At 45.2% G+C, this 26063-nt stretch overlaps 1 protein-coding gene across 9 annotated transcripts in view; it reads right to left on the reverse strand.

The window, feature by feature from the left end:
• The window catches only part of LOC108936213 (pbx/knotted 1 homeobox 2), a 67540-nt gene that overhangs the window by 13648 nt on the left and 27829 nt on the right, over nucleotides 1–26063 (reverse strand). For 7 of the 9 annotated variants that reach the window (XM_018755436.2, XM_018755442.2, XM_018755433.2 and 4 more), the window contains 3 exons: nucleotides 19738–19808; nucleotides 12714–12822; nucleotides 10766–10902 (listed from right to left, as the gene is read on the reverse strand). In XM_018755436.2, coding sequence (XP_018610952.1) covers nucleotides 10766–10902; nucleotides 12714–12800 — 224 coding nt within the window. In that variant the 5' untranslated portion in view covers nucleotides 12801–12822; nucleotides 19738–19808. The remainder of the gene's footprint in view (nucleotides 1–10765; nucleotides 10903–12713; nucleotides 12823–19737; nucleotides 19809–26063) is intronic. The other 2 variants (XM_018755440.2, XM_018755441.2) reach the window with 1 other exon arrangement.

The raw sequence follows: 26063 nt of genomic DNA on the forward strand, positions 1-26063 counted from the left end.
TTTCCATCGTTGCTAATTCAGTTCTGTTGCTGAATGATTATTTCATGTTCATCTGCATATTCCAACAAATAATAACAACACTCCATAATTCACAAAGCACGTAAAACTAAAGCATTAGCTAGTTAGTATGGACAAAAAAATAAGTATTTTTCATGAAATGCAAATGAATTGCAACAGTTTTAACCATAGTTAATTATTTAAAATAATGAGAGCTTGTTAGGTGTGGGCTGAATTTACCCTTTAATCTTTTAATATGCTCACTTCATCTTAATAACATTGTCAATAACAATGAAAATCAGCTAGGACATGGGGGGCTCTATGCTAATTCTTACAGTCATTTCATACTTCAATACTAGGTATGACTAAATTGAAAGAGCCAAAATGTAGTGATTGTTTTTAGTTATGCAACTTTAGAAACATAGACTCACATATATTTAACACTAATGGAGTAATTAACCACGATTGTGATTTCACCGGGACACTGGATTCCTCGGAGAATTCACTCTGCTGAAACCTCAATCTTTCATCACTTGGAAAAAAGAATAAAATTAATGATGTTGGGCTGAAAAGCCACACAGCACATCTCTCTTAGCAAGAACTTAGCAGACTGTAAAAAATGAGGTATTGCACCTCACACTGAGTGCTGGTGACCTTTAGACTGGCACCAACTACAGGACAGACAAAAAATAACATGTTTTTTCCAGTTAAGGGTAACTGAAATTGCAAACAACTGTCGTGCAGAATATTTCGGCAGCTCCTGGACAATAAAGGCTCAGGAAAACAGCAGCTTGACGTTTAACGGCGTGCACATTTATTCAGGTAAAGTACTCTTTTCCTCAACGGTGCAGCGGCGAAGTCAGGCCTGGAAGCCAAACTTTCAGTTACGAGGCGAACGTCACAAAAACACATCACGTTTTTCACAGCGCGCGAAGGCACCGCTCGGGAGGATCTACCCAAAGTCACATTTCAAAAAGGAAAACCGAACCGTAAACGTTGAGATCTGCATCGACGGAACGAAATTTTAACGTCACCGTCGAGGAAGGCCCAGACACCCTCCAGAGCTGAGCCAAGTCAACTTCTCCCCCTCGTGATTTCAGTCCAGCTGGGGGTTCGCAGAGGTTGTCTGTAGAGCCGGGGGGGAGGTGGGCTCTCGAGCGTGCAGGCATGCTGGCCTGCGGTGAAAGGGGCCCCCGCTCTGGCCCTAACCCATCGCTCTCATTTGCAGCCTCTAATAGCCCGGTATATTAGACTCTAATCTGCCTGATCCCAATTTAATGCGGCTCCCTTCGGCGGCCGTGACAGGAATACTAAGCAGGCTGGTCTGCGCACGGCGGTGATCCGCAGTCCCTCTGGGCTCGTCCCAGGGCTCGGCGAGTCGCCCTCAACCCCGTGGCCCAGCCCCCACCTGGTGGGCCTGCTAGACCCTGCCAGGACACATAGCCCGCATCCACCGTCAGCCGCCCTCCCCCCAGCTCTGAACGACACCTTTAGCCGATTTCCGTAGGCACCCCTACGGCGAACCTGCAGCGCAGGGCACCCGGACCGGGACGCACCCGGTCCTTCCCCCGCGTGGCCTTTTTGACAGCACCACCTCGGGAACCTGTTTGCTCCCCCTCTCCACGCAGGCCGGCCGAACAGAAAACACGCGTCCGCAGCACTGCTTCCTCCCCCGAGAGTCGATCCGTACGCGGTCCCGCTTTCCCCACACATGAAGTGGTTCGCTCGCCGACGGAAAACGGCAGAGAGAGTAGTTCTTTCGATGACGACAAGGCCTCTTGATCGCAGATTTGCATCCGAAAGTACAAAAACCTGCATTTGTGAGGTTGCCGCATGGACAGTAAACAATGAGGAGGCTTCACAGCCTTACGCAATTTATTCTTCTTTCAATTATGTGTTTTATGCATTATATTCCTATGAAGCGGGAGAAATGATCATTATTGAGGGAAAAGGATCAGCAGGCACTGAGCAGAGCTATTCTGAAGGGAGGTTTATGTCCGCCTTGCCCCTCGCTGCCTCCCTCCCCCCCCACTCCTTTCCCCGTAGCTCTGACCGCTCTGAAGGTTTTAAATCCTCACAATTTTTACAGATGGATAAGAGCTTAAATGTAGGTGCTGAGGGCGAAGCTAATCTGTTAACCTTTGAAAATGCGCGGCCCAAACCATTGAAAATTAAAAGCTTAATGCTGTTTATCCCTGACCTCAGCTTATCGCTCCCCGCGCCGAGGATGGAGTCGCAGCGCAGAGCAGCGCAGAGCAGCGCAGCGCAGCGCAGCCCCGCGAAGAGGCGGAGGCCGAAGCCGCCCGCCGACAACAGGAACCCGGAGCAGTTAGAGCGCAACTCCCTTCTTTATCTCGAGCGCAGCCTGCCGACTGCGGACTTCGCAGGGCTCCTTTCGAAACGGCAGAAACGGACCCGCCAAAGCTCTACGCGCCAAAGTAAACCTGCTCCAAATCCTCCCATTTTCATGCAAACCCGGCTTTAAAGCTATTTTATATTTAATAATAACAGCGAATTCCTCCCTAGGGCATGTTTTGCTAAATACCTTCCGTGGGGGGAAGGAGCACAGCGACTAGCGAATGTATGAAGTCGTACCGTCGCGATTTTGCTAAAACACGGGCGGGGAAGCGAGCTGTGATTCAGTCTTTCTAAGCCTGTGAAATCCCGACGAAGGACAGGATCAGCCCGAGAAAAGGCACGTTGACAGGGGTCAAATGTAATGAATCCGCTATATAATTGAATTATGGACGGAGAGGGCTGCGCGCTGGGGCCTCGCGGGGAGCGAGCGAGCGAGCGCCGCGCAAAAGGAGCTGCACTGCGGTGGACGGAGACGAGTGGCGCGGGGGTCGTTAAAGTCCCCGTAAAAGTTAGATTTACAGGACTGGAGAGGGAAGGGCGCACTACACGAATCCCACCGCATAACGGGTCGCCATGAATCAAAGTAAGGAGCCTGTGGCCCCACTTAAAATGAGGATGAACAGGGGTGAGCGGGAGAGTGAATCACGTCACGGGAGCTTTTTATTAATTATTTTCTTTCTTCCCCCCTCCCGCTAAGTGTTCAAATTTACACATTTTTCCTGAAATAAATGTTTTGAAGAACCACGTAACCTTTAGTTATATCTGTAATTCGTTCTCGGAAAGTCAGGTTGCGGCCTTGCATCCTCTGACGGGAAACGCGATGGAAATGAACACGTTTCGACCGCTTGCTGAAGCTCAACGCATCCCGCTTCGTCGCGGCAAAAGGGAGGGAAAACGCCGTTCACCGCAGACGGCCTTTTCTGCCAGTTGAGGGGCGCGACGGTCTCTCTGAATTTCTTTGATTTGTTGACGGCGCGCCCGGCTCTGCCTGTGTTTCTCATTCTAATCAAGCGCACCGTGTGCCTGTTCTCTTTATTAAAAAGCCGGTTCGCAGCGGTCCCCGCTGCGCTGTTCCTGACAAGCCTCTTCCCCCCGGCTACATGTCTGGAGCGCACCCTGCATGCGCGGCCCCGAACCAGCGGCTCACCGTGACGCCGCTGCATGGCAATGAGGCGCGTGTGCGCCGCTCGCTCACGTACCGCGCGGGGAGCTCGGGAGCGACGCGACGCCACGGGGCTCCGTCACCACACATCCGCGGCGGTGACTTTTCATCCCAGAATCAGGGCTGTCGAAACAAGTCCTGCGGTACCCGAACGCGCTACTTTTTTATGATCACTAGAACGTCATCTACAGAAAGTACAAAACCTTATTTGGTACATAAAATTTGGCAATTTAATTCTCCGTGCTCCCTTTGAGTTCCTCACATACGACACTGCGGAACGAGTCAAAAATATTTTCACGTAATAAATCTGAAAAATACACCTTCAAACACACATACACACACACATTTCCTGAACCGCTTGTCCCATACGGGGTCGCGGGGAACCGGAGCCTAACCCGGCAACTCAGGGCGTAAGGCCGGAGGGGGAGGGGACACACCCAGGACGGGACGCCAGTCCATCGCAAGGCACCCCAAGTGGGACTCGAACCCCAGACTCACTGGAGAACAGGACGGTCCAACCCACTGCGGCACCGCACCCCCCACACCTTCAAACATTTTCCCAAAAATTCACATTTATCGTACGCGTTTTTTCCCCCCCAAAAGTGAATTACAATGTTAAGCTACCTACAATTATTTACCCATTAATAACAGCTGGAAAATTTTACTGGAGTAGTTCAGGGTAAGTACCTTGATCAAAGGTACAACAGTCAGAGGTGGGATTCGAATCTGTGACCTTCAGCACCTCTGATCTCCATACCATCAGCTGCTCTCAACCACAGTATCCTGCACAACATTTTCCATGTCTTCTATACTTCTCTCCTAGATCAGGCACACTATATTTAGTAGTTAGACTAGGAGTAGCCCACAGGGCTGCTATTTTGCACAAATATGTTGATTTAAAGAAATTAATTGAGCAAACAAATGGCTTAAGTAATTAGTATTCGGCTGTGTCGAAAATTACCTTCGCAGGGACGTGTCTATATGATTGCCCATTTCACATCAGCTGTAAAATCAGCAGGAAAGTCTCAGATTTTCGGGCGTCCGCTATATCGCGGTAACAGCTTGATCCGAACATCTACAATTACATCAGTTTAGCGAAAACAATTGGCATTGCGAACACAACACCACCATAATCCTTTGACAGCAATTTCTATATTCATGGGTCATTTAAGACATTCTTAATTCTTCAAATAGTAAAGCTATTTAGAGGAAAATGGAAAACAATGCATCCAGAAAAGCCAGAGTTGTTTGGATGCTGAGAACAAATGACTGGAAAAGGCTTCACAGCGGCAAACGTAAACAGTTTATGGTACATTACAGAAGCTTCCCTGTACAGCGTCAAATGAAAGCCTCTCCCGCGGTGTGTGATATGGGCTCTGTGCCACTCTGCAGTGCCCCTGAATCTCTGCTTTATGGACACCCCACCTTCACCCTGCCTGCAAAGTCCAGGATCCCCTGGAGTTCATGCAGTGTCAGCGGGCCTCTTTGGCCTCCTGCCTCGACGCAAATATCGTTCCTTTTCCGAGAATCCAGGCACTAATCATTTAATCAAATCATACTTTTTAAATTTTCATATAGTCTTAAAATCCAGACTGAATTGCAGCGCTTCAGCATTTATATTACCTAGTATTTAGCTGATGCTTTCACTCGCTTACAATAGTAGGTATACTATGCGAAGCTACTTGCAATCATTTACACCATTTATACTGTGGTGTAATGCTTTTTTCAGGACAAGTGCATTCAAGGGTGCTACAGGTTGAGCCGGGATTTGAACACGGGTGCTTGGACTGCAAGGCATCCGATCTAACAACTCAACTTACTTACACTGATCTATTTGCTGATACCAAAGCAAATATAAGCTTTTTTTCCAGAAGAATCAAAGCTTGAAAAAGACAACATGAGGAAAGTGGCACAACTTTCCTATTGCACTGATTTATTTTCATTTTAGCCTCTGCTTGCTGCTTTGTTTGCTGTGTGCTAATGGAACAGCTGTTTAGCCTTATGCCTTCCCTTGCTAATCAGGTCTCTCACCCGGAACAACTGACACAGTGGGCAGATTTACACTGTATCCGTCCGTACAGCTCAATATAATCAGTTAAGCAGCTCGGGTTAAGGGCTGGACACATGGGTCCAACAGCAGAACCTCTGCATTCCCACCGCACTGGCACTGCTGCTTTTTTAATATCCAAAATCAAGCACAGAATAGCTGGGCACAATTTCACCATGCAGCATATAGCTTAAAGAAGAAAGTGGAGGTTTCACAAAGGGAACCCTGAAGAATACATTTAATAATTCATACTAGGTAGTGACAGAATTACAGTAAACTCAGTGCATACATATATTACCTTTAGAGGTTTTTCCTTTTACACAGCAGTGAAATCTGCTTCTTTCTCTAAATCACACCTATTTCTGCATCTGTTGACACATTTTATCATTTCCTGCAGTTAAACTGCCCTTCAGTTTGAGGAAACATCGACTATTTACACCTAAACCATCAATTATTTAGTCCAAGGTATCTCATTAACAGTTAACCATGTACTGACTGATTTTACATAACAGGACCCTTAAAAATCTCATACAATTAAAGCGATATTTATTAAAATTGATACTATGTCATTACATTTCTTTAATCACATCAATGACTGTTGCAACAGTATGTGTGCTTCACTGACAACTGGCTTGAACATTTGTCATGTACGTACCTTTCCATCCCCTGCCTGCACTCTTAATAATACAAGATAAATGCAAAAATACTTTACTGGGAATGCAGCACCTTGTTAATTACAGCATCTTGTGTTGATCCTGTTGTTAATAATTAAGCAGCTCGATCTCAGAAAATAAACGGTACATCGCTGCTGTAACTCGTAATGTATCTCCTCTAATTCGAACCCAGGCAATTAGAAAAAATAACTGACGTGAGCATAATGCTAAACAGGGCAGAGAGATACACATCCAAATCAAAGGCTTCTAAAAGTTATTCTCAACACTTTCAAAGACAGGAGCAAAATGTGGGACAGAGTACTTTTAAACGGAGCACATTCTCTTTGCAAATCATCATTTCAAAGAACTGCAATGAACAACTGTATACTGTGCTGATAATTGTGTTGATGCTCGCAACACTGCTTTTCATATATATTAAAACAATAACCATATACAGTTGTAATGCACCCTGAACATGCAGTGAAATATGTATTACTCTGGGACTGTATTAAGTTTTATCAAATCCAGTGTGACTAAAAGATGGCAATTTATTGCAATATGAACCCATACAAAAGAACATTAACTGTAATATACTATACATACATAATAAAAATATACGTTATTTATCAGCTATAAAAGATATACGACAGTCAGTTCTTTAATACGTGATTTTCTAAAGCAACATTACACCGCTAACAGATTTTAATGCCAAAATTGCAGGTGCATTTCTTTGCAGGTGTGTTTCTTTTTAATTCTGTTTGTTTCCGTCATTAAATTGCTTGAAGTAAAACGGCATGAAGTAAAAGACAAAATCAACAATTTCATTCCAGCATCAGCAAATTCAAAAAACTTGATTACACATTTGCATGCAGATCCCCAAGTATTTATCAAGATGGTGCTAAGCGTCACTACATTTACTAGCAGTGTTCATTTTCCGGGACAATTTTAAACCTTAACACCCTGCTGTGGTAAATATAAGAGTGACCTTGATATTATTTGCAACCCATATATTAAAATATTAAACCAAGCTCTACCATATGGGTAAAAAAGTCGGTTTGACATTTTCTATGTCACTTACAAAGCAAATCTTGTTGCCACATAAAAAATTGTTCTCCGGTAACTTTTTAAGCCCCATCATGAAGGCTCCTTAAAAAGCCAAACCGTTACCCAGCTTGCTCACTGTAAATAATTGTCTTAAGTGTATTTTCATTACACTTAATGAAATACACTCATGACAATTACACTTTCATTGCACTCATGTCCACTGTTATTAGCTGGTCAATCCGATCATTGTGGAGAACCCATTACCGGTGCTCTGAGCAATTCAGTAACAGCAAAGCTGAGTAAAGCAGACATCTGCTGTGTGGCTCAGAGGGTTAACTTTCCTTTGGTTTCACAGTGCACAGGTTTCAATGTGGCTACTTGCAACATGGTGCTTTAAATATAATAAAACACATACACACTGTCTGAAACCGCTCGTCCCAAGCGGTGTCACGGTGAACCGGAGCCCAACCCGGCGACACAGGGCGCAAGGCTGGAGGGGGAGGGGACACACCCAGGACAGGACTCCAGTCTGCCGCAAGGCACCCAAATTGGGACTCGGACCCCAGAACCGCCAGAGAGCGGGCCCCGGCCAAACCAGCTGCATATAATAAAACAATAACTACATAATAATGCACTTTGAACAAGCACTAACACACAGTATGTATCACTCATGGACTGTATTAAGGTCTGTTATCAAGGTCAGTGTAACTTTAAAAGCTGAAAATTTATTGTGATAGGTACCTATAAATAAATATGCATACTAAATATGTACCTATATATAGAAAAACAAATATAATATACCTCTACAGTTTTTGAGAAACTGAATATACTATATACACATAATAATGTACAATATATACATTTACAGACCCCTATATGTAGAAAATTAACTATAATATACCTTTGTACATACTATACATGCATAATAATATACAGTAGCTATCAGCTATAAAAGATATCACAATCAATCCTTTAATATGTGACTTTCTAAAGCAACTGACTGTTAAAAGATTTTAGTGCGTAAATTAGAGGTGTGTCACTCCCAATAGCAGTTTAATCATCTAATAAGGTAAGGGGAATAATGTGGAAAAATTATAAGGGTTAAGCAAACAGAGAAAAAAAACTGAATCGGAAAAGATGAACAGTGGTCGCAAGTCAAAGATCACCATTCGTGACTGATGAACACTTAACAGGATAGTGGCTAAAAACCAGAAAAGTACCATCTTGAAAATTACCACAGGATGTGATAAACACCTCTTTGACCCAGTCTTGAAAACCTGGTATTTATAGTAGGCACCATTTGTAAACCACTTGTATCCAAGGCCAGGGTGAAAAAAATGCATAACCCATAGTAACAAGCAGAAAAGCTGAACCCCTGAACACTGCGAAAAAAAAATTGTGTGATCTGATTAGTAATCCAAACCAAAGAACAGCTTTAACCCACATTGCTTGTTGTCGACTGGCAAACGTTGTGCTGGGTCTGTGATGGTATTAGCAGTAATCTTGTGAGGGTCACAGGGTTCACTGACGGCCTTGCATCATCTATTAACTGCCAAGGAATATGAAGATATTTCAAGCCACCAGATGCACTCTATGGTATAAAGAGTTTCCTTAAGATCCTCTCATATTCAAAGACAATAAGATCTAAATACATGCAAAAAGAAAAAGGTAGTCGGACTCTTTCATCACCATATCTTGTTTAGCGTTTCCATTCTTTCACTCCTCATGTTAAGTTAAATTGAAATTTAATGTCATGTGACTAACCGGCGAAGCTATTTCGATTTACTTGAAAGTTTGAAACCCTCTGTATATTCCTACCCAAATGTTCATGTATGATAATATTCCTGACATATATTTTATTCTGACACCGTGGTTTACGAGATTCCAGTTTAGGAGAACTGCCTTTTACGAGCAACTCATATTTGTAGCTTAAATTTGATTTACGAGGTACTGCCCACATTTTCAAGTAACACCTTTTGGATAGAAAAATTAGAACTCAAAAGCTGCACTCCTTCACAATGAAGAGGAGCACAGAGTGTACAAACCAGTTGTCTCAACATTCTTACGTACCGCCACGATCTTACTTCCTTATAAATAACACTTCCTTTCCAAGGATATGTTATTTTATAAAATAGCTCAGTATTAGTAAACTTCAAGCCTTCCAAGATAGTGAAAGTAAAAACAGCCTTTTAAGGTCGGGTTGCAATAACCAGTACTAAGTACGGATGCAAGTTTGCCCTTGTTTTTTCATGAACGGGTTACGATTTAGCATATTGGGGTGAAAACGGGTAAATTTTGCAAGCTTAGGGCTGCATTATAATTTCTCCCATTTAAATTAATGGTAATTTATGCCCTGGTTCAGAAGACTCAGATATACAAGCAGTTCTCAGAAATGCATTGAGGGTAAAGGTGTGTATATTATATAAATATATAAATGTGTGTGTGTGTGTGTGTGTGTGTGTGTGTGCACATAATCTGATATGACAAGACTGACAGAAATTCGGTAGGCCTCTACATGCCCGCAGAATTTAGATTTGTCGCTAGTGATGAAAAACCACGTCTTTGAAGAGCCTCGTTCTTTATTTTATCCTTCATCACTGAGTGGAGAGAAGTGCGCGGACGCTTTTGCAAGGAGGCTGCAGCTGGAAGAGGCAGTGCACCGCGCCCGGGCTCAGTCTCTGCTCCTGAGCGCCCGCAGCCACCCTTAGGCTGGCAGCACACATCAAAGGGAGACTACTATCTCAGAGGAGCTTAGAAATTCAGCCCCAGGCTTGGCAAGGCCTTCACACCGCTTGCCTTGGGGTGTATGGGGTGTGGGAGACGGGGGAGGGGGGGAACGGGAAGGGGCAGCTGGGAAACCATGGGACGCCACAGAACAGGCAAGAGGTTCAGCAAATCACAGAGGGCCAAAAAGGCTGGGAAAAAAAACTAGAGCGCAGAGTGTAGGCCACCAGCCAGCGTAACAGCAAGGAGGGATGATCAAATTAAACCTATTTTCTGCGCAACGCTCACACACACATGCAAAATATGGACACATCTGCCAAGGGATTATTGCTAAAAGTGTCAGACGTTCATTCACCCAGTGCATCGACTCACTCATTAGTGGGGGGGGGGGGGGGGGGGGAAGAAAACTGGTCTCATTTAAAACCACAGCTACCTCAGGCGCGCTGGCAGTGGTCCACAGGTTAATTTAACCAATCAATGACAAGTTTATTTGTCTGGTTTAATCTACAATAGCTTCAAACCTCCAAAAAGCGCATCGCTTCTCAACGTTCCGTGAAACTGAGTTTGCGATTTGGGAAAGTACCAAAATTTTGGACAAGAGCCCACAAGAATTCCTGGGCTTCAGCCTAAAGCTGTCTATATCTTGAGATAGCAACAGTGGAAACAAACTGATTCTGCACATTAGTGTAATCATGGACAATCTGCTAAAGCAAACTGTTATAACTGGTGACTGAACTAATGGTGAATATTCAAAGCCGCAATGAGGACGTTTCCGCCTACCTGTAAACGGCACGCTTGTCCGACTCCAGCTGGGCTTGGGGGTCAAGGGTCACACTGACCGGGGTGGCCCCTGCACCTGAGGATGCTGGTAAGTGGACCGACTGGGCCTTGGAGTTTTGCTGAGTAGTACCTGTCATCTAGGGGTTAGGGGTGCAAGAGTCAACAAAAAAAAACAAAAAAAAAAAAAAAAAAAACAATGAAAGCACAGTCTCTCCATTCAGACCGTTCACTTTCCATTTTCATACCAGCTCTGTTTAAAAACCTTGGACCGTTTCCTTTCCCATCCTTTCCTTGAAATACAATATTTGAAAGACCCCGAGAGAGCAGCTGAAAAACAATATCGGTACAGCCTGAACTCGGACTGGAAATTCAAGTCCGAATGTGCCACTACACATCGCTAGTGGGAGGTCCCGTCAGGAAGGGTGTAAAATGAGGTGCGGATATTACCGTGGATCGGTCATCCCTGCTGGTAAATCGTAAAAGAAAGTGTGTCGTTCTTGGAACTTGTCATTTCTCCCAGAGGATGAGGCTTTGACTACGTTCTGCGGTCCCACATCGCCTTCGCCTCCCAGCCGTGTCTCTGGCCCAGAGCCAAGCAGCCCTCTCTTATCACATCTCTGCCCCATTTCTTCCCCTCTACAGTTTCCCTGGCCCTCGCTGCGGTGCTGCCGTGGATTAACAAACTGTATTGTAACTGGAGGGGAGAACGTGTACTGTAGCACGAGTAATCCGTTTGAGCCGTTATTTTTTTCCAAAGAAAAGACGGGGAGGGGAAGCTGGTGAATCGAATGGTTTTTCGGGAAACGGCAGCTTTTACCTGCTGAACGAGCACACAACTGTGATTTATCCATACTATTTCCCTTAATCTAATGCCATGCTCACTGATACTTTCTCACAGTCCCGCAGTTATACTGATAATATCCCGACACATACAACACTCACCGTCTTTTTGCCCGGTTTTCACTAGGCTGGATGGCTGTGTGACCACATGATGCCAAAAAACATCAATGCAGTATATCAGGTATAATCTGTTAATCTTTTAACCAATGGTCTTTTAAGCAGTCAGTGAAACTGTACTTTTGTGCAGTCTCTGCTATGTCTGAAGCCGTTTCATACACGGGATGGATGCTCACAAGGCCGCGGTGTTAATACAGTTTTTTTGCTGCGAGTCAAAACAACGTGAGCCTGATTTATCCGGGAAGCCGCTGGGGCCTGACGGAGGTGCTCCATTCATTGCATTAAAACCTGGCTTCTGCTTGCTGCCATACAGCATCCCCTCTTTAGAGCTGCATCTCCCTGTCTGCCCCTCTCCTTCGTGATTAGCCTTTGGAATCAAGGCCCCTCCTCCACAGCCCAACCTCCCATTTCAATCTGAGAAGGAAGCTTCAAGTCTTAATCCCGACTCCAAATGGGAAATAAATTAGCTTCTTCACACTTAACTAGCTCTCATCTGCATTTGCTGTACTCCTGCAGCTCCGAATCCTCTCCCCGGCACTAATCCCCCAGGCGGGAGGAAACGGTCGCGCGGACAGCGGGAGGCAATCTGAGGAACGCGTGCGCTTCCTCCTTTCTGGAGCGCAGGCTAGCAGGGGAGGCTAAAAATGGGCACATGGGGTATCACAATATCCCATAATCCACTTCAAAGGGATGTACGTCGTCCTGTTTGTCCATTGTCAAGGACAAGGGAACAGCGGCAACGCCCAGTGAACCTCTTTCGCTGAGTATTTCTGAACTTCCTCTCCTCCAGGGACGAGGTGGAAGCAAATAAGACAACCCAGATGCTGTTCTGTGAATAAAAAGTTCTGACAGTGGTAGATGACGTGGTGTTAGTGGTAGATAGTATGATAACAGTGGTAGACAGTATGGTGTTGGGTTGTGATACAGTGAACCATGGAGCTGTTGGGAGGCCCCTCAGGGGTGTGGGTATGAGACCTGCCAGCACCCTCACCTGTTGGCTCTCCTGGTACGATGGTGGAGGAACACTCTGTGTGGCCATCATTGTCAGTGCTGGTGCTGGGGACACATGTTGCATCATGGGATAGCTTCACATCGAGACCCTGGAGGCAAGGAACATACAAATATGTTATTTTTGCACTGCCGGTACTTTTCCCCCAGTCCCAACCTGCCACTTTACAATATCTGACACAGTATTTATACAGCTGGGTATTTTCACAAGCGCAAATTAGGGTAAATATCTTGCTCAGAGGCAGCACAGCGGTAGCAGAGAGGGTTTTGAACAACCGATCTTCAGGATACAACTCCTCTGTTGCTAGGTTACCTGCTGTGTCAACAGAGCTGCACAACTTTTCATTTTCTTACATTTTAAATATTGCATAATCAAGGAGAGCTAAAGAAATATATATGGCACTGAGAACTGTCCCACACCATCATCGTGAGAAGTTAGCAAGTCTTCATCTAAACTCCGACACTTTCAGGATCAACCAGCAGGTGCTGCTGTGTCGTAACACTGGGCGATAACACTGCCCGAACTGAACTCAGCATTCTTCCGTTCCTTCTGCGCCCCTCCGTATTATTTTGTAATATTTCAGCATTCATAATTAATATTTTGGACCGCTTAAAACATTTTTACAATGCACTAGCAATACAGAGGAACACTTCTCATTTTGATTATACTTTGTGCAGTTTGTACCGTGTTTATGAAGCAAATGGAACTCCACTACTGGTCTGATTCATAATCTATAAAAAAGTATCTTTGAATGTGAAATTTAAACACCCATTGTACACCTCCTTCAAGTCAACAAACGGGAGCCAGTGGATCAAGAGAGCAGCAGTATGAGTGACCATAACTGGTATGGATTGCCCTCATGCTCAGGTAAATAGACTGGTAAAGGCAACATGGTTTCTAAGATACAGACAGCTCCCGGTAGGCTCCTGCTGAAAGCAGGGTTTACCGTTGGAGGGTGACTGGGTGATTACATTGAGCGGCAAATCGGGGCCTCATTAAAGCTGTTGTCACTCAGCTAATTGACATTCTGTAGAGCAGAGAGCGGTCCCCCGGGGCTTTGGCTAGCTGGCCCATAATTGGCCCAGACTCACTGTCTTGAGAGTTCAGGCAAGACAACAGACAGTAGCGAATCCACAAGGACCTCGGTGTCACGGGGGAGCTCTGCCTGCAAGCCTTCTAGGCACATCTATAAATCCCTTTTACATCTACTGACCTGTCTGTGAATCCTTTTCTCCACAAAGTGCCTCATCTGTGAATCCTTTCTCTATTCACTGACCAGCCTGTGAATCCTTCCTCTACTCACTGACCTGTCTGTGAATCTTTCCTCTACTCACTGACCTAACTGTGAATCCTTCTCTACTCACTAACCTAACTGCGAATCCATTCTCTGCTCACTGACCTGTCTGTGAATCCTTCCTCTACTCACTAACCTGTCTGTGAATCCTTTCTCTACACACTAACCCTCTTCGAATCTGTTTCAGTTGGTAACACATTTACAGTCATTCATTTGACAGATGCTTTTCTCCAAAGCAACTTACCACGAACACTATGTAGTTTAGCTCATCCACAGTAACTGACAGCGCTAGACACACTGCAGTACGTTGACTGCTGTCAATCAGTCATCTACACACCAGACCAACACACACAGCACGGGCAATTCAGTCATCAACTCAAATGAAAGCCACGTCTTTGGACTGTGGGAGGAAACCGGAGTACCCAGAGGAAACCCATGCAGACACAGGGAGAAAATGCTAACTCCTCACAGACTGAGTGAGGATCAAACATATGTCCTCTTGCACTGTCCAGGTGCTGTGAGACAAGAGCACGACTCACTGGGCCACAGGAAACCAGCACAACGCCTGGCTTATGAGTTCGGTGGTGGATTCGATCGCTACTCGCATCTTCTCCTTGTTTTTACATCCAAGTACTCCCAGTTCCTCCCACAATCCATAAACAGGGTGCGGACAAAATACTGGAAGCACTTCATGTAAAAGGAATTCTGAAGGAACCAGATCACAATTACAAATGCAGCTGGAAACGTGAGTCATATTACGTTGATTGCCAATGAGCAGTGTGTGTCAGTTGTAAAAGAGGTCTAACAACTAGCACTTTGATATACTGTATGAGTTTTCGGAGGGTGTGGTGGCACAGCGGGTTTGGTCGGCCCCCACTGTCTGGCGGGTCTGGGGTTTAAGTCCTGCTCGGGGTGCCTTGCAATGGACTGGCATCCCATCTAGAGTGTATCCCCTCCCTCTTCAACCTTGTGCCCTGTGTTTCTGGGATAGGCTCTGGCTTGCCGGGACCCCGCTTGGGACAAGCAGTTGTTGACGTTGGTCAGTATTTGAGTTTTCAAAGCAACGGGAGGCAACAAACAGAGGTCCAAAGAAGCCAAAAGGTCTTTCCTTCCTGCACCGGTCACAAAAACTGCCCAAATTATTTCATACGTCAAGGGGAACAGTTTCAAAAATAATGAGACAAACATGGAAAAACTGCATTGACAAAGGAGAACAGTGGTCGCAAGTTGAAGTTTGGGTGGTTGCCTATTACAGTTTTATCACCAAACTGTTTGTACTGTATTTTGAAATAACTTCGATCAACTCAAAATAGAGACTATACATTTCATATGTGAACTAAGAAGCAGAGATGTGACCAGAGTTCAGATGTTCAACCACATTTTAATCTGTTGTTCAGGCATGGAATAGCTTGGTTTTACACTGATGCCTACACAGTAATTTATTAACTGGTTAGTGATAGATCCAATGGTCAGAGAAGTAATTCAAGAAAATTTTGTTTTTTCCCCAACTGTGGGAAACATCGTGTTTATTTCATCGGACTTGTCACTGACTAGTGACTGTTTTAACAACATAGATATTAACCTGTTTCTGAATCATTTCCACACTCACAAATCTGTCTACATATCTAAACTCCATATAACCAATGTATTTGTGAATCCTTCCTCTTACTGCCTGAGCACACTTTCCACTCGTACTGACCTGTGTGTGTCTGCAACTGTTCCATCCTTGATGAAATCACTGTGAATCACTGTGAATCAGACTTATTGACCTTTTTCTGCCCTGCCGCTTATCACATGCTGGCCTGTCTGTACACCAGCAGCTTCTCTGCACTGAATTCTTTCTCCTGTCTGTCATACTTGCTGGCGTGAAACCCCTGTCTACGACCTCTTGTCCACCTAACACTCTGCTGCGCGCACACACACACACACACACACACACACACACACACAGAGCGGACATCTTATTGACTACTTGGCCTACTTGTACTTCTGTCTGCGCTTTCTGCTGACAACACAGCAGATCTCCCAGGGCACCAAGCTTTTTGCTCCCCTCCCTTTGCAGATTAATGAACCTTCATCGTGCCTGTCAAGGAACCTATCTGATGTCTTTTATCCCCCAAAAGTTCAAGTAGTATTTAAGACTGTGTACTGTGCTCGTAAGTAACATGGTGACACAGCGGGTAGCAACAGTGCCTTACAACTCCTGGGCTGTGGTTTTGAATCCGGTTCTGTCTGTATATGTTCTCTTCATGTTCATGTGGATTTCCTCCCACAGTCTAAAGACAGGCGGAGATGGAGACAACTGTAAACCTTACCACGAAAACCACGTGAGTCTGCCCTTACACGACATGAGTCAAACTCGACTTGTTGGCAGTTACCTACTCTGCAGCCTAGGCTGATTCAAAATAAAATATTTTGTGCAAACAAGCTGAATAATTGTATTTTGTGCAGATATCTGGAGAGATCGAAACACATGTTGAATACAGCAGTTACCTCTCTGTTACCTCTCGCTCTGTGTCTCTTTCTCTCTTTATGCAACACCATTCTGCCGCAAGCCTTCCCTCTCTGTTTTACACTATTGTCAGTAAAGGTAAATTAATCACCGCGCTCCTGCCAGCCCCGATTCTCCACAGGAGATTGAGATTGAGCTGCTGCCTTTATTGTGTGTTTCCTATTTCAATAAAGAGAGGCATACCTTGCCTGGGACAGAAATCAAGGATGCAGCGTTCACTTCATAAATTTGCATGGTTCAGTGTGTGTGTGTGTGTGTGTGTGTGTTCAGGAATCATACCACAGAACCCTCAACCCCTCCCAAGTGAACCTTATTAACGGTGAGAAACGGAGAGCAAGAACCTCTGGCCCAGGACAGCCCAACTGGGAGGACCGATGGCGGCGAGAGAGCAACGTGCCAAACTTGCTGCCGCTTTTGTTTTATTCTCTTTCTGGAAAGCGAAAAAGAAAGAAGTGCTCTCTCACTTGCGTTACTTTTTGCCGGCATGGACTCGCTGGCGCCAATCCCACGAACCCCCCCAACCTCTCTCTAGCTCCCTGCCGTTTGGCCACAGTGGGACGGCAGCTCCGCGGCGACGCGATGTGAAGGTTCCGCGGCATTGGAACATGTTTCCTGTCCCTGTCAAAGCGATGGATGTTACCACACTTGATTTTGGAATCGCGTTTCACTTGACGGGGGTCTCGCTTTGCATTTCATACACATCTAGCATTTTGTGCAGAAAGGCTAAGTAACTCAGCGTCTCAGCAGGGCGTTGCTCGTCCTGTCCTCCATCCCCGCTGCTGACAAAAGGCTGTGCCAAGCCAACATTAGCCAGCAGCAAGACTGCGCCCAGCGCCCTTGATCCCAGCACTGGAGCAGGACCATGCTAAGAAGCTCCGCTGCAGTCCGCGAAACAGGAAGTAGCCCTCGCTCTCAGACAGGAGGCGTTCCTCGCCGCTGAGCTCATCCCAGGCCTTGGCAGCAGCTCATGGAAAAGGCTCGGGGTGTCCAAGAAAAACGGCTATCTATTTTAGGAGCGCGAAAACAGCCTCGCCGTAATCGTATCACCGACGCTATCAGCGGAACGCCTGCGTCTTCCCGGCACTTCGAGTCAGGCTTCTCGGAATTGCCTGAAAGTTTGCAACGCAGAGAGGCCCCTGGCACCAAAAAGAGCATATTTGATTTCACAAGCTGATTCCAAATCATACAAATTGGAGAGTTTGCGTATGTGATTTGTGTACTGATTACCAACCGCGGCTGGCTGCGCACTCCATATTGTTTTCAGTTGAAAGGCATCTTCTATCTAATCGGCCCTCATTTTAATTGCAAATTCAGAGAGTGAGTTGGTAATTAAATGGAAAATTACACATTAATTGATGAGACTAAAGATAAAGTGATTCCAATTATTGCACAGTATTTTAGGGGGCCTCTGAAGTCTCACTCCCAGGTGAGAAGCCATACCTAAAACCATAAAAGCAGGGAGGTGCGGCTTTTCATGTAGCGCTACAGAGGCTTGCGTTCACACACTCGTACACCCACACACACACACACCAACACACAGGGTTGAACTGATTTACTGTATAATGAGCACAGAAGTCTCCCGGGCCTTCAGCAAGTCCCCCACGGACAAAAGACGTCTCTGTGTATAAACAGAACCGTGGAGCCCCGTGTGACTTCCCAAGGCCCACTGTTTGCCGCGTGTTCAAAGGGACACGAGACAGGCCCATTTTCTTCGCGCAGGTCCCGCTCTCAAGCTTGCCCACCTGACCTGAGACATCACTGAATACCCACCATAAGAATCCTCCCTTAAGGACATGCCGGACATGGTGTCAAAAGTACAGGTGCCCGTTTTGCCAGTAATTATATCACATCGCTCTGTGTTGTGATGGTAACATTGATCCCAGAGTTATTCCTCTGCCAAGAACGACATTTTTTCAGGATGCACACTGCATCTCGAAAAAGGAATTACATGCAATCAATACAAAAATTCAACGGGCCGCGTTCCGAATGCGTGAAATCTATCTTCAAAGCAGCCGAACATTTACGGCAAAAAACATCAAAGGTTTCTTCACTTACAGGAGGTGATGCATTTTATTTTTCATATAGTTAAACTAATTCATACCTACATTGAGAAATGAATGAATACAATTACTTTCACAGTAAGGTCTGTGGGTTTAAACCACCAGTAGTCCTGGGGTGAACTAGAAAGAACGCTATTTTCTCATAAAACTTGACGAAATAAAATAGTTCTTGATGGTTATATTGCTTGTGGCACATTGTTATGATTGCTTAACTTACACGACATTACACAGACTGCCTTTATCAAAAAGTGTGCACTTACATAGCAATGTCTCCGGTTTTAGTTGTAACATAATTCATAATTTTCACTTGAAAGGAAAAAAATACATTTTTTTCAGATTAAACACATTTCCATATGGGGCACCAGGTGGCACGGTGGTTATAGCTGGCACCTCATACTCAAAGGACCTGGGTTCATATCCCACCTCCTGCTGTAGTTAGCATAAAAATTGCTCCAGTGCAAATTACCCAGCTGTATAAATGGATAAAAAAACTGAAAATAATGTAAAGCTGCAAGATGCTTTGGAGAAAAGAATCAGATAAATAAATATAAGGGAAATACGTATGTAAAGAGAAGGAACAGGGGACAAAGGTGGATGACAAGTCTTGCACTTTTTTTGCGCCAGATAGGAATACAAAGCTTAGCCATTAGGCTTCAGATTGATCCGTCTGCCCTTCTTCTTAAAAAGCTGAACATGCCATCAATAAAGCCTGACGTGACCTGTGACCGAGGCCGTTCGGCTCTCTGATAATGAGGGATGATGTGAACAAGAACCTGGGGAATGAGACCACAGTCCAACTAGACATGTAAGCGCTACGGAACCTGCCGGTGTTTCTCTCTCACCCTCGCTCTACCCGGAGTAAACACGAGGAACTGTCGCACGGGGATCCAGCAGAAGAAGTGAAAAAACATAAACAAGAGCACAGCTGCTCTCCAACACATTTCGCTCCGGAGGCGACTCCTGTTAACGTCCCACGGCATCAACACAAGTCTTAATCAACCACGTTAAGCACAACACTTCTTTCAGGCAAAAGGTGAATTTTTATATTTCTCAAATACACGTTTTTAAGTATTTTTTTTTTCACGCGGACTTGATTGGTAGCTTTGTAAAAACACGACAAAAAAAAAAACGTCTCCTTACTCTGCATGGGAGCCGCAGTTCTCCAGAGCAGCAAGCGAGCAGGTTCCACACAAAATGGAAACAGGTGGTGCCTGGGGAAAGAGGGATGTGGCAGATTGATGTTTCACTGCACATAAACATAACCCAAATGCTTTCTACATGTGGGTTTAGAAGACACACAGACATCTGTTTTGGTCGGGCGGCTTATTTATTTATTTTTGGCTTATTCCGTTGATAAAAAAAAGTGACAACATCATACCGAACATTTTTACACTTTCGTATTCAACTGACAAATATGTTCCGCAACAAGAATTTTCCTTATTATCATACATATAAATACATCATAAAGGCGCTACAGTCATCATATTATCCTTCTTGATTTAGCTGGAGCTTTTCTCCGAAGAGACTCACAACATTAAGCTACTTACAATTATTTACCCATTTACACATCTAGAGCAATTTAGGGTAAGTACCTCGCTCAAGGGTATTACAGCCGGAGGTGAAATTTGAACCTGCGACCTTTGTGTCCAAAAGCAGTAGTTCTAGTCACCATACTACCAGCTGCCCAAAGCTATTAAACGACATTTAATACATATGTAAAGACAAAAGTCCTAAAACATGCCAGATATTTTCAGTCCAGCAACTGGGCTGGGTGGCAATATTTACTGGATTTGTTTAACAAAAAAAAAGTTATATAATGGTTACAGATTAGGCAGGAAATTTCAGTAATTTGCTGAGGCTTCAACAAGGTTACTGGATCACAAACTGGAATCACAAACTGGACTGCTAACAGACACTTTTAATATGGGAAGAAAAAGAAACCATTCACTGTACCGTTTTACCAGTGCTTGTTATAAATGTGTCTGCATATATTAATCAATATGTGTATTGTATGTACATTCATGCCTTTGTTTGTAGGGTAGTCCAGAAATATTCTTTGGTCTGAAACAAAACTATTTTAAAAACTTGAATTATTCATGCGTTTTGCCCAGATTTAGAGTTATCTGGATACGCGAAGGAGGAAACTCAATCTGAGAGAACAGCACAAACTCCACACACCGTGAATGTTAATGTCCTCACACTTGGCGCTTACTGGACGATCCATCCGCCTGCCGCTGTATAACCTCCCCAGAAGTCATCTGCTGCTGGAAAGGTTCTGTGTACAGAAGCCTGCGGCTGGCGGGGGACTCGCTCTGAGGACACTAATGACAGGAAAGGGGCTCCACTGGCACTGGTGGCGCTCGGCTCGGGGCTCAGACACAGGGCTCCGGTGGATGCCCTTGGGCCGCACAGCGACGAGCAGCCTGCTCCACTCTCCCAGTCGGGCTCATTATCCTGCAGCAGTGATGAACGCGCCCTCCACGCCCTCCGACCCACTTGTCCAGGGCACGTTATAGATATTTGAAAGCTTTCTGTTGGCACAGAACCTCCTTCCTCAGTCAACGGCAACAGCAGCCCACCTGGTAACGGTGGGCAGGGCCAGCAGCACAAAAAGTAATATAATCCTTATATCTGGTACCACAATGGAACCACTTAACCAGCCTGTAGTGATTCAACTCAATGCGAGAATAACCACTTGCTTCATCATGCACTCATTTATTTCACAGAAAATGTTGCCTTGCAAATTGTCCGACGATAAACTGAAAAAACCACATTGTTCAGCATACGACCCGTAGGCAATGTAATGGTTCAAGACAGGGACCTTCAACTTGAAAGTGTCTGATTCAAGTGGTGGTTCAAGACTAAGGAGCAGCCCTGTTGCAATATGAAGGTATTTCAGTTTAATTACTCTATTCAAATATTCAGCTACATACACAGTCATTGCCACTTGCTGTAAATGCTGCCGGAAACCGCACTTGTCCGCTAACCACGCGATTAAATGCCATATCCTATGAGTAGTGCTGTTTTAGTTAAACAGCTGGGAAATGGCTAGTTATTTTAATACAAAACATGGGCCAGCTGGTAGCATAGTGGTAAGAGCTGCTGCCAAATCCCACCTCAAGCTGTAGGACCCATGAACAAGCTACTCACCCTAAATTGCTCCAGTAAAATTACCCAACTTTATAAATGGGTAAGTAATTGTAAAGTAGCTTAAAATAAGTCATTTTGGAGAAAAGCATTAGCTAAATGAATAAATGTAAAACTTGTTGTAATAACACATAATGAATAAAATACGAACACACATTTTCTGAACCGCTTGTCCCATACGGGGTCGCGGGGAGCCGGAACCTAACCCGGCAACTCTGGGCGCAAGGCTGGAGGGGGAGGGGACACACCCAGGACGGGACGCCAGTCCGTCGCAAGGCACCGCAAGCGGGACTATGAATAAAATATTATTTATTTATATATTAAGATATACTTAACATATACTGCATATGTATTAATTTAAAAAAATATTGCCCGCATCCATCTCCAAGATCATCAGCACCACCTGACCTACATCTCTTAACTACAGTGTTTAATGGACTGATGGAGGACAGGACTGGTGTTTATGCACTTGCTCCCAAAACCTCCTGTTTTGTTTCCTTATGTATGTGTTGTACCTATTTTGTATTTTTAAACAAATATTCCGGAAGTCTGCACTGTACTGCCTCACACCTGAATGGCGACTCCCTGAAGCTGGCACACATTACGATGTGTCTTAGGTGTGTATTGGTAAATAATTAATCAATATGGATGCTTACCTAATCAGACACAGGTAAGAAATGCATGTTTGTGAGTAGCGCCGCCTGTGCGGGAGACCAGTATTCTTGGTAGGCGCCACAGTTTCGGTCAAAAGCTTGAATGTGAGCTCACTCCCTAAAGTGCCCATTAGTGAACACGGTGTCTTTGTAACAAAATGCACCATCCTTGACTATGTATGATGTCAACCTGGCAATGAGTCTATTTAATATGGATTAACAGTTGTAAGTTGGTTTAGACAAAAGGAATTACATAAATTCTAGCGTTTCCAGTGCTTAAATACAATTTTATAACAGACTCATGTGAATAATGTGAGGTCTGTTGGTAGCTTTTAAAACTGGATTTCAATAAAACCGAGGTAAATATAACAAACTTTCTGGGTGAATTGATTTAAGTACCAGAGGGCCGTCGGCTGATAAGCAGGTAAACAAGTTCAGCTACTCTCAGACTTTTTAATGGTGCCCACTGGTTGCACTGGGAGGTAAAACGAAGGAATCTGTACTTGTCGGTCTGGTCCAGCTGGAAAGAACGACAGTTTGAACATCCCCCCAACAGACGTGCTATGTCTGTCTGGGTCCAAGCAGCCAGTGACTTGAGGATCCTGTAACTCAGTTGACTCGTGGCATGAACGTGCATCCCTTGCATGATAAAAATCTGAATATAGAAGGCAGTCATCTCTGTGAAATTGGAACTCCTGAGCTACGGAGGGGGTTGGTAGGAGAGGCAATCCTCTAAAGTTCACCGTCAAATCGCTTTAGCACACCTCCTTTTCTCCGCTCTCATGTTCCCCAGAGATACGCTGGGAACATCATCTCTTTATCTGCTTTTATATCTGCTTGCTTTTTAAACCGATCCTTCTTTATCTTTGTTTGAGGGAAGCAACCTTTGCCGCGTGCAGAGAAACTTTCAAGCATCCAGCGGCCGCATCACGTCTTCTGACCGTGGATCCAAGACGAGCCCATCAGCGATACGCCTGCAGCATTTGCGAATCTGGAAAAGCTGCCTATGGTTATGCCTGTATCCGGGACAGGGCCATGCTCTCTGCAGCAGGGGTGGCTTTCAGAGTGTCAGAGGCCAGGGGGGCCATCGCAGGAGGACGAGAACAGCCAGTCGATGTCTGCGCCCTCTTCCGTGTCGCTGTCACGGAAAACAGCCCCAGCAAATGTTCGCACAGAGCAACGGGGGGTTAATGAGAACTAGGATTAGCGGCAGTGGGGAAATTGAGGCCGCCTTGATTGTCTGCAGACCCCTAACGAAGAGCTGGGGTGCCGTTTTAAAGGCTGATGGTGGAGGTGTCATGCAGCCCACCAGCAGTGGCCACACAGGAGGGAGGGGCGCAGAAAGGGGGAGTAACTGCAGGTCTGTTTTGGTCATGCCTCCCGCTGGACACTTGTGAAATGAAGAGGGTGTGAGCGCCGTAGCGGGATTACTACGCCGAGCAGAGCGGGTCATTGTTGCCGAAGGGCTGGGTGGCGAAATGCAGCATGCAGTGTGGCACGGATCCAACGATATGCCAGAAGATGAAACTGTCAGAAGGAGGGGACGTGGGACGGCCAAGCTTGCAAACAATCGAGAAGCTCACAAAACCCAAACAGCCATGGTTTCACATGGGATGTTTGATGGTTTTGTGTGTGACTTTCAGTATGTTTGTGCCATGTAGTAATAAAATTCAAAAATTAAACCAATTCCTTGGTTTCCAGAGGGTTAACCACAGAGCAATGTGATTTCAGTGTAAAGGCATGAAATTGCCTTAAGTGTACAAAAAACAATAAATGAATAAAAAAGCACAAAATTAAATGCAGTTGGGTCAAACAAAGGCAGTCTATAAGGCACCTCTGTACATTTATTTAAACAGGGGAGGAAGCCATTCGGGGGGGTGCGGTGGTGCACCGGTGCAGCAGGTTTGGCCTGTATCTGCTCTCTGATGGGTCTGGGGTTTCCGTTTGGGGTGCCTTGCGATGGACTGACGTCCCATCCTGGGTGTGTCTCCTCCCCCTCCAGCCTTGTGCCCTGTGTTGCCAGGTTAGGCTCTGGCCTGCTGTGACCCCTGCTTGGGACAAGCGGTTTCAGACGATATGTGTGTGTGTGTGTGTGTGTGTGTGTGTGTGTGTGTGTGTGTGTGTGTGTGAGGAAGCCATTCAAATCAAGTCATTGTTCATACTGTACGATATATACTTAAACGTTCTTAAAACTTTTTTTAAGCAATAAGTTCCGCAGTGATCCTGAGCCTGAAGAAAAGGGTGTCGTCAACCAAATGGATGAACACCATTCCCACTTAATTTCTGTATTAACAAGGGTTTTTTTTCCAATGCCAAAATAAAGCCGGCACCTACTGTAGTAAACAAACAAATAAATTGATGTGTCTTGTTTCTTCCAGCACAGTCAGCCGTTCCCAACAGGCTTTTTAATTACGATATCACTACCCAAAACCCCGCGTGACTTCCTCAAACAAAGAGGTAATTGCGCTCCCGTTATTGCCGGGGTAGGGGCTCCTGGGTGGTGGCAGCTATAAATGCCAGGAGAGCTGTTGATAATACAAAACAGAAAAGAGGAAAATAGACAATAAAAAAGTCCAGCAGACCCCCGAATGAAAGGAGGAATAATGAACCTGGTTCTGGTGTTTGCTGTTCTTGGCGCTGGCAGCTGGTGTTTGTCTTTGCGCAAAGGGGGGGTGGAGGCACTAGCCCAGCGAAAGGCTCCGAAACACCAAACAATCCAATATTAAATTCGCTCTGAAATGCCAAAGGGAGAGAGAGCGAGTCGGAGGGAGCGCTGAAGGGGGACAGCGAAAGGGAGAGGAAAAGAAGTGGAAAGACCCGAGCCAGATGTTTGTGGGGAAAGTGGAAGTCGTGAAGTTCTCCAGATTTAAGTTGAGAAGTAAAAGACAGGGTGTTAACTGGTGCAGCTGGCCCGTTTTGGGGTAAAACTTTCCACGGTGGGGAATGAAACGAAGAAGGTAAGCTTGTGACGTTCACCCCCAGGGAAGTCTTTTCCTCCGTGGGATGTCACGCTCGGTTGTCCATATTTGTGACAATGCTGTGCTCCCATCAGGGGGAAGATTCTTTGCATCCTGCACGCACTCCATCCTCCAGATCTTATCCTGATAACCAAGCCACATGAACTGACCAAGGGTTTGGGCCCAAACCACTTTCTCCCCCACCCTGCAGCCACCCAGCTCCTTCCATGCCTCTTCGGCTGCACATCTGGAGCAAATTAGGGCTGTGGAGAACATCGGATCTCCCCAGAGCGGCCAACTGGGTGGGTGGCCTGGCGTACCCCTTGTCAGCACCGCACCCAGGTCCCTGATTGATGGGGGCGGGCTTGTGGAGAGCTCCCCACCCACTTAACGCTCACGCCGCCACCGGGCACGATTCCATCTCTGCACAGAGGTGCTGCCATCGATACAAAAATGTGCTTATCACTGCCACTGTCAGTAATGCTGTTTTACTTTCATAGAAATTATGCAGATATAAATCAAAATTGATAGAATTCAATCACCAAAGATAACAAAAAGATTAATTTAATGCATGTCTATATTTAGTGAGATGGAATAAATATTTTGATTTTATGTTTTATTATTTATTTGTACAGTGGAATAGAATTTATATACTGAATCAATCCAACATCTAATGTGCTGTATGATTCAGAAAATGGAAAAGTATATT

This window comes from Scleropages formosus, chromosome 4, assembly GCF_900964775.1.
Source record: "Scleropages formosus chromosome 4, fSclFor1.1, whole genome shotgun sequence".
Classification (NCBI taxonomy): Eukaryota; Metazoa; Chordata; class Actinopteri; order Osteoglossiformes; family Osteoglossidae; genus Scleropages; species Scleropages formosus.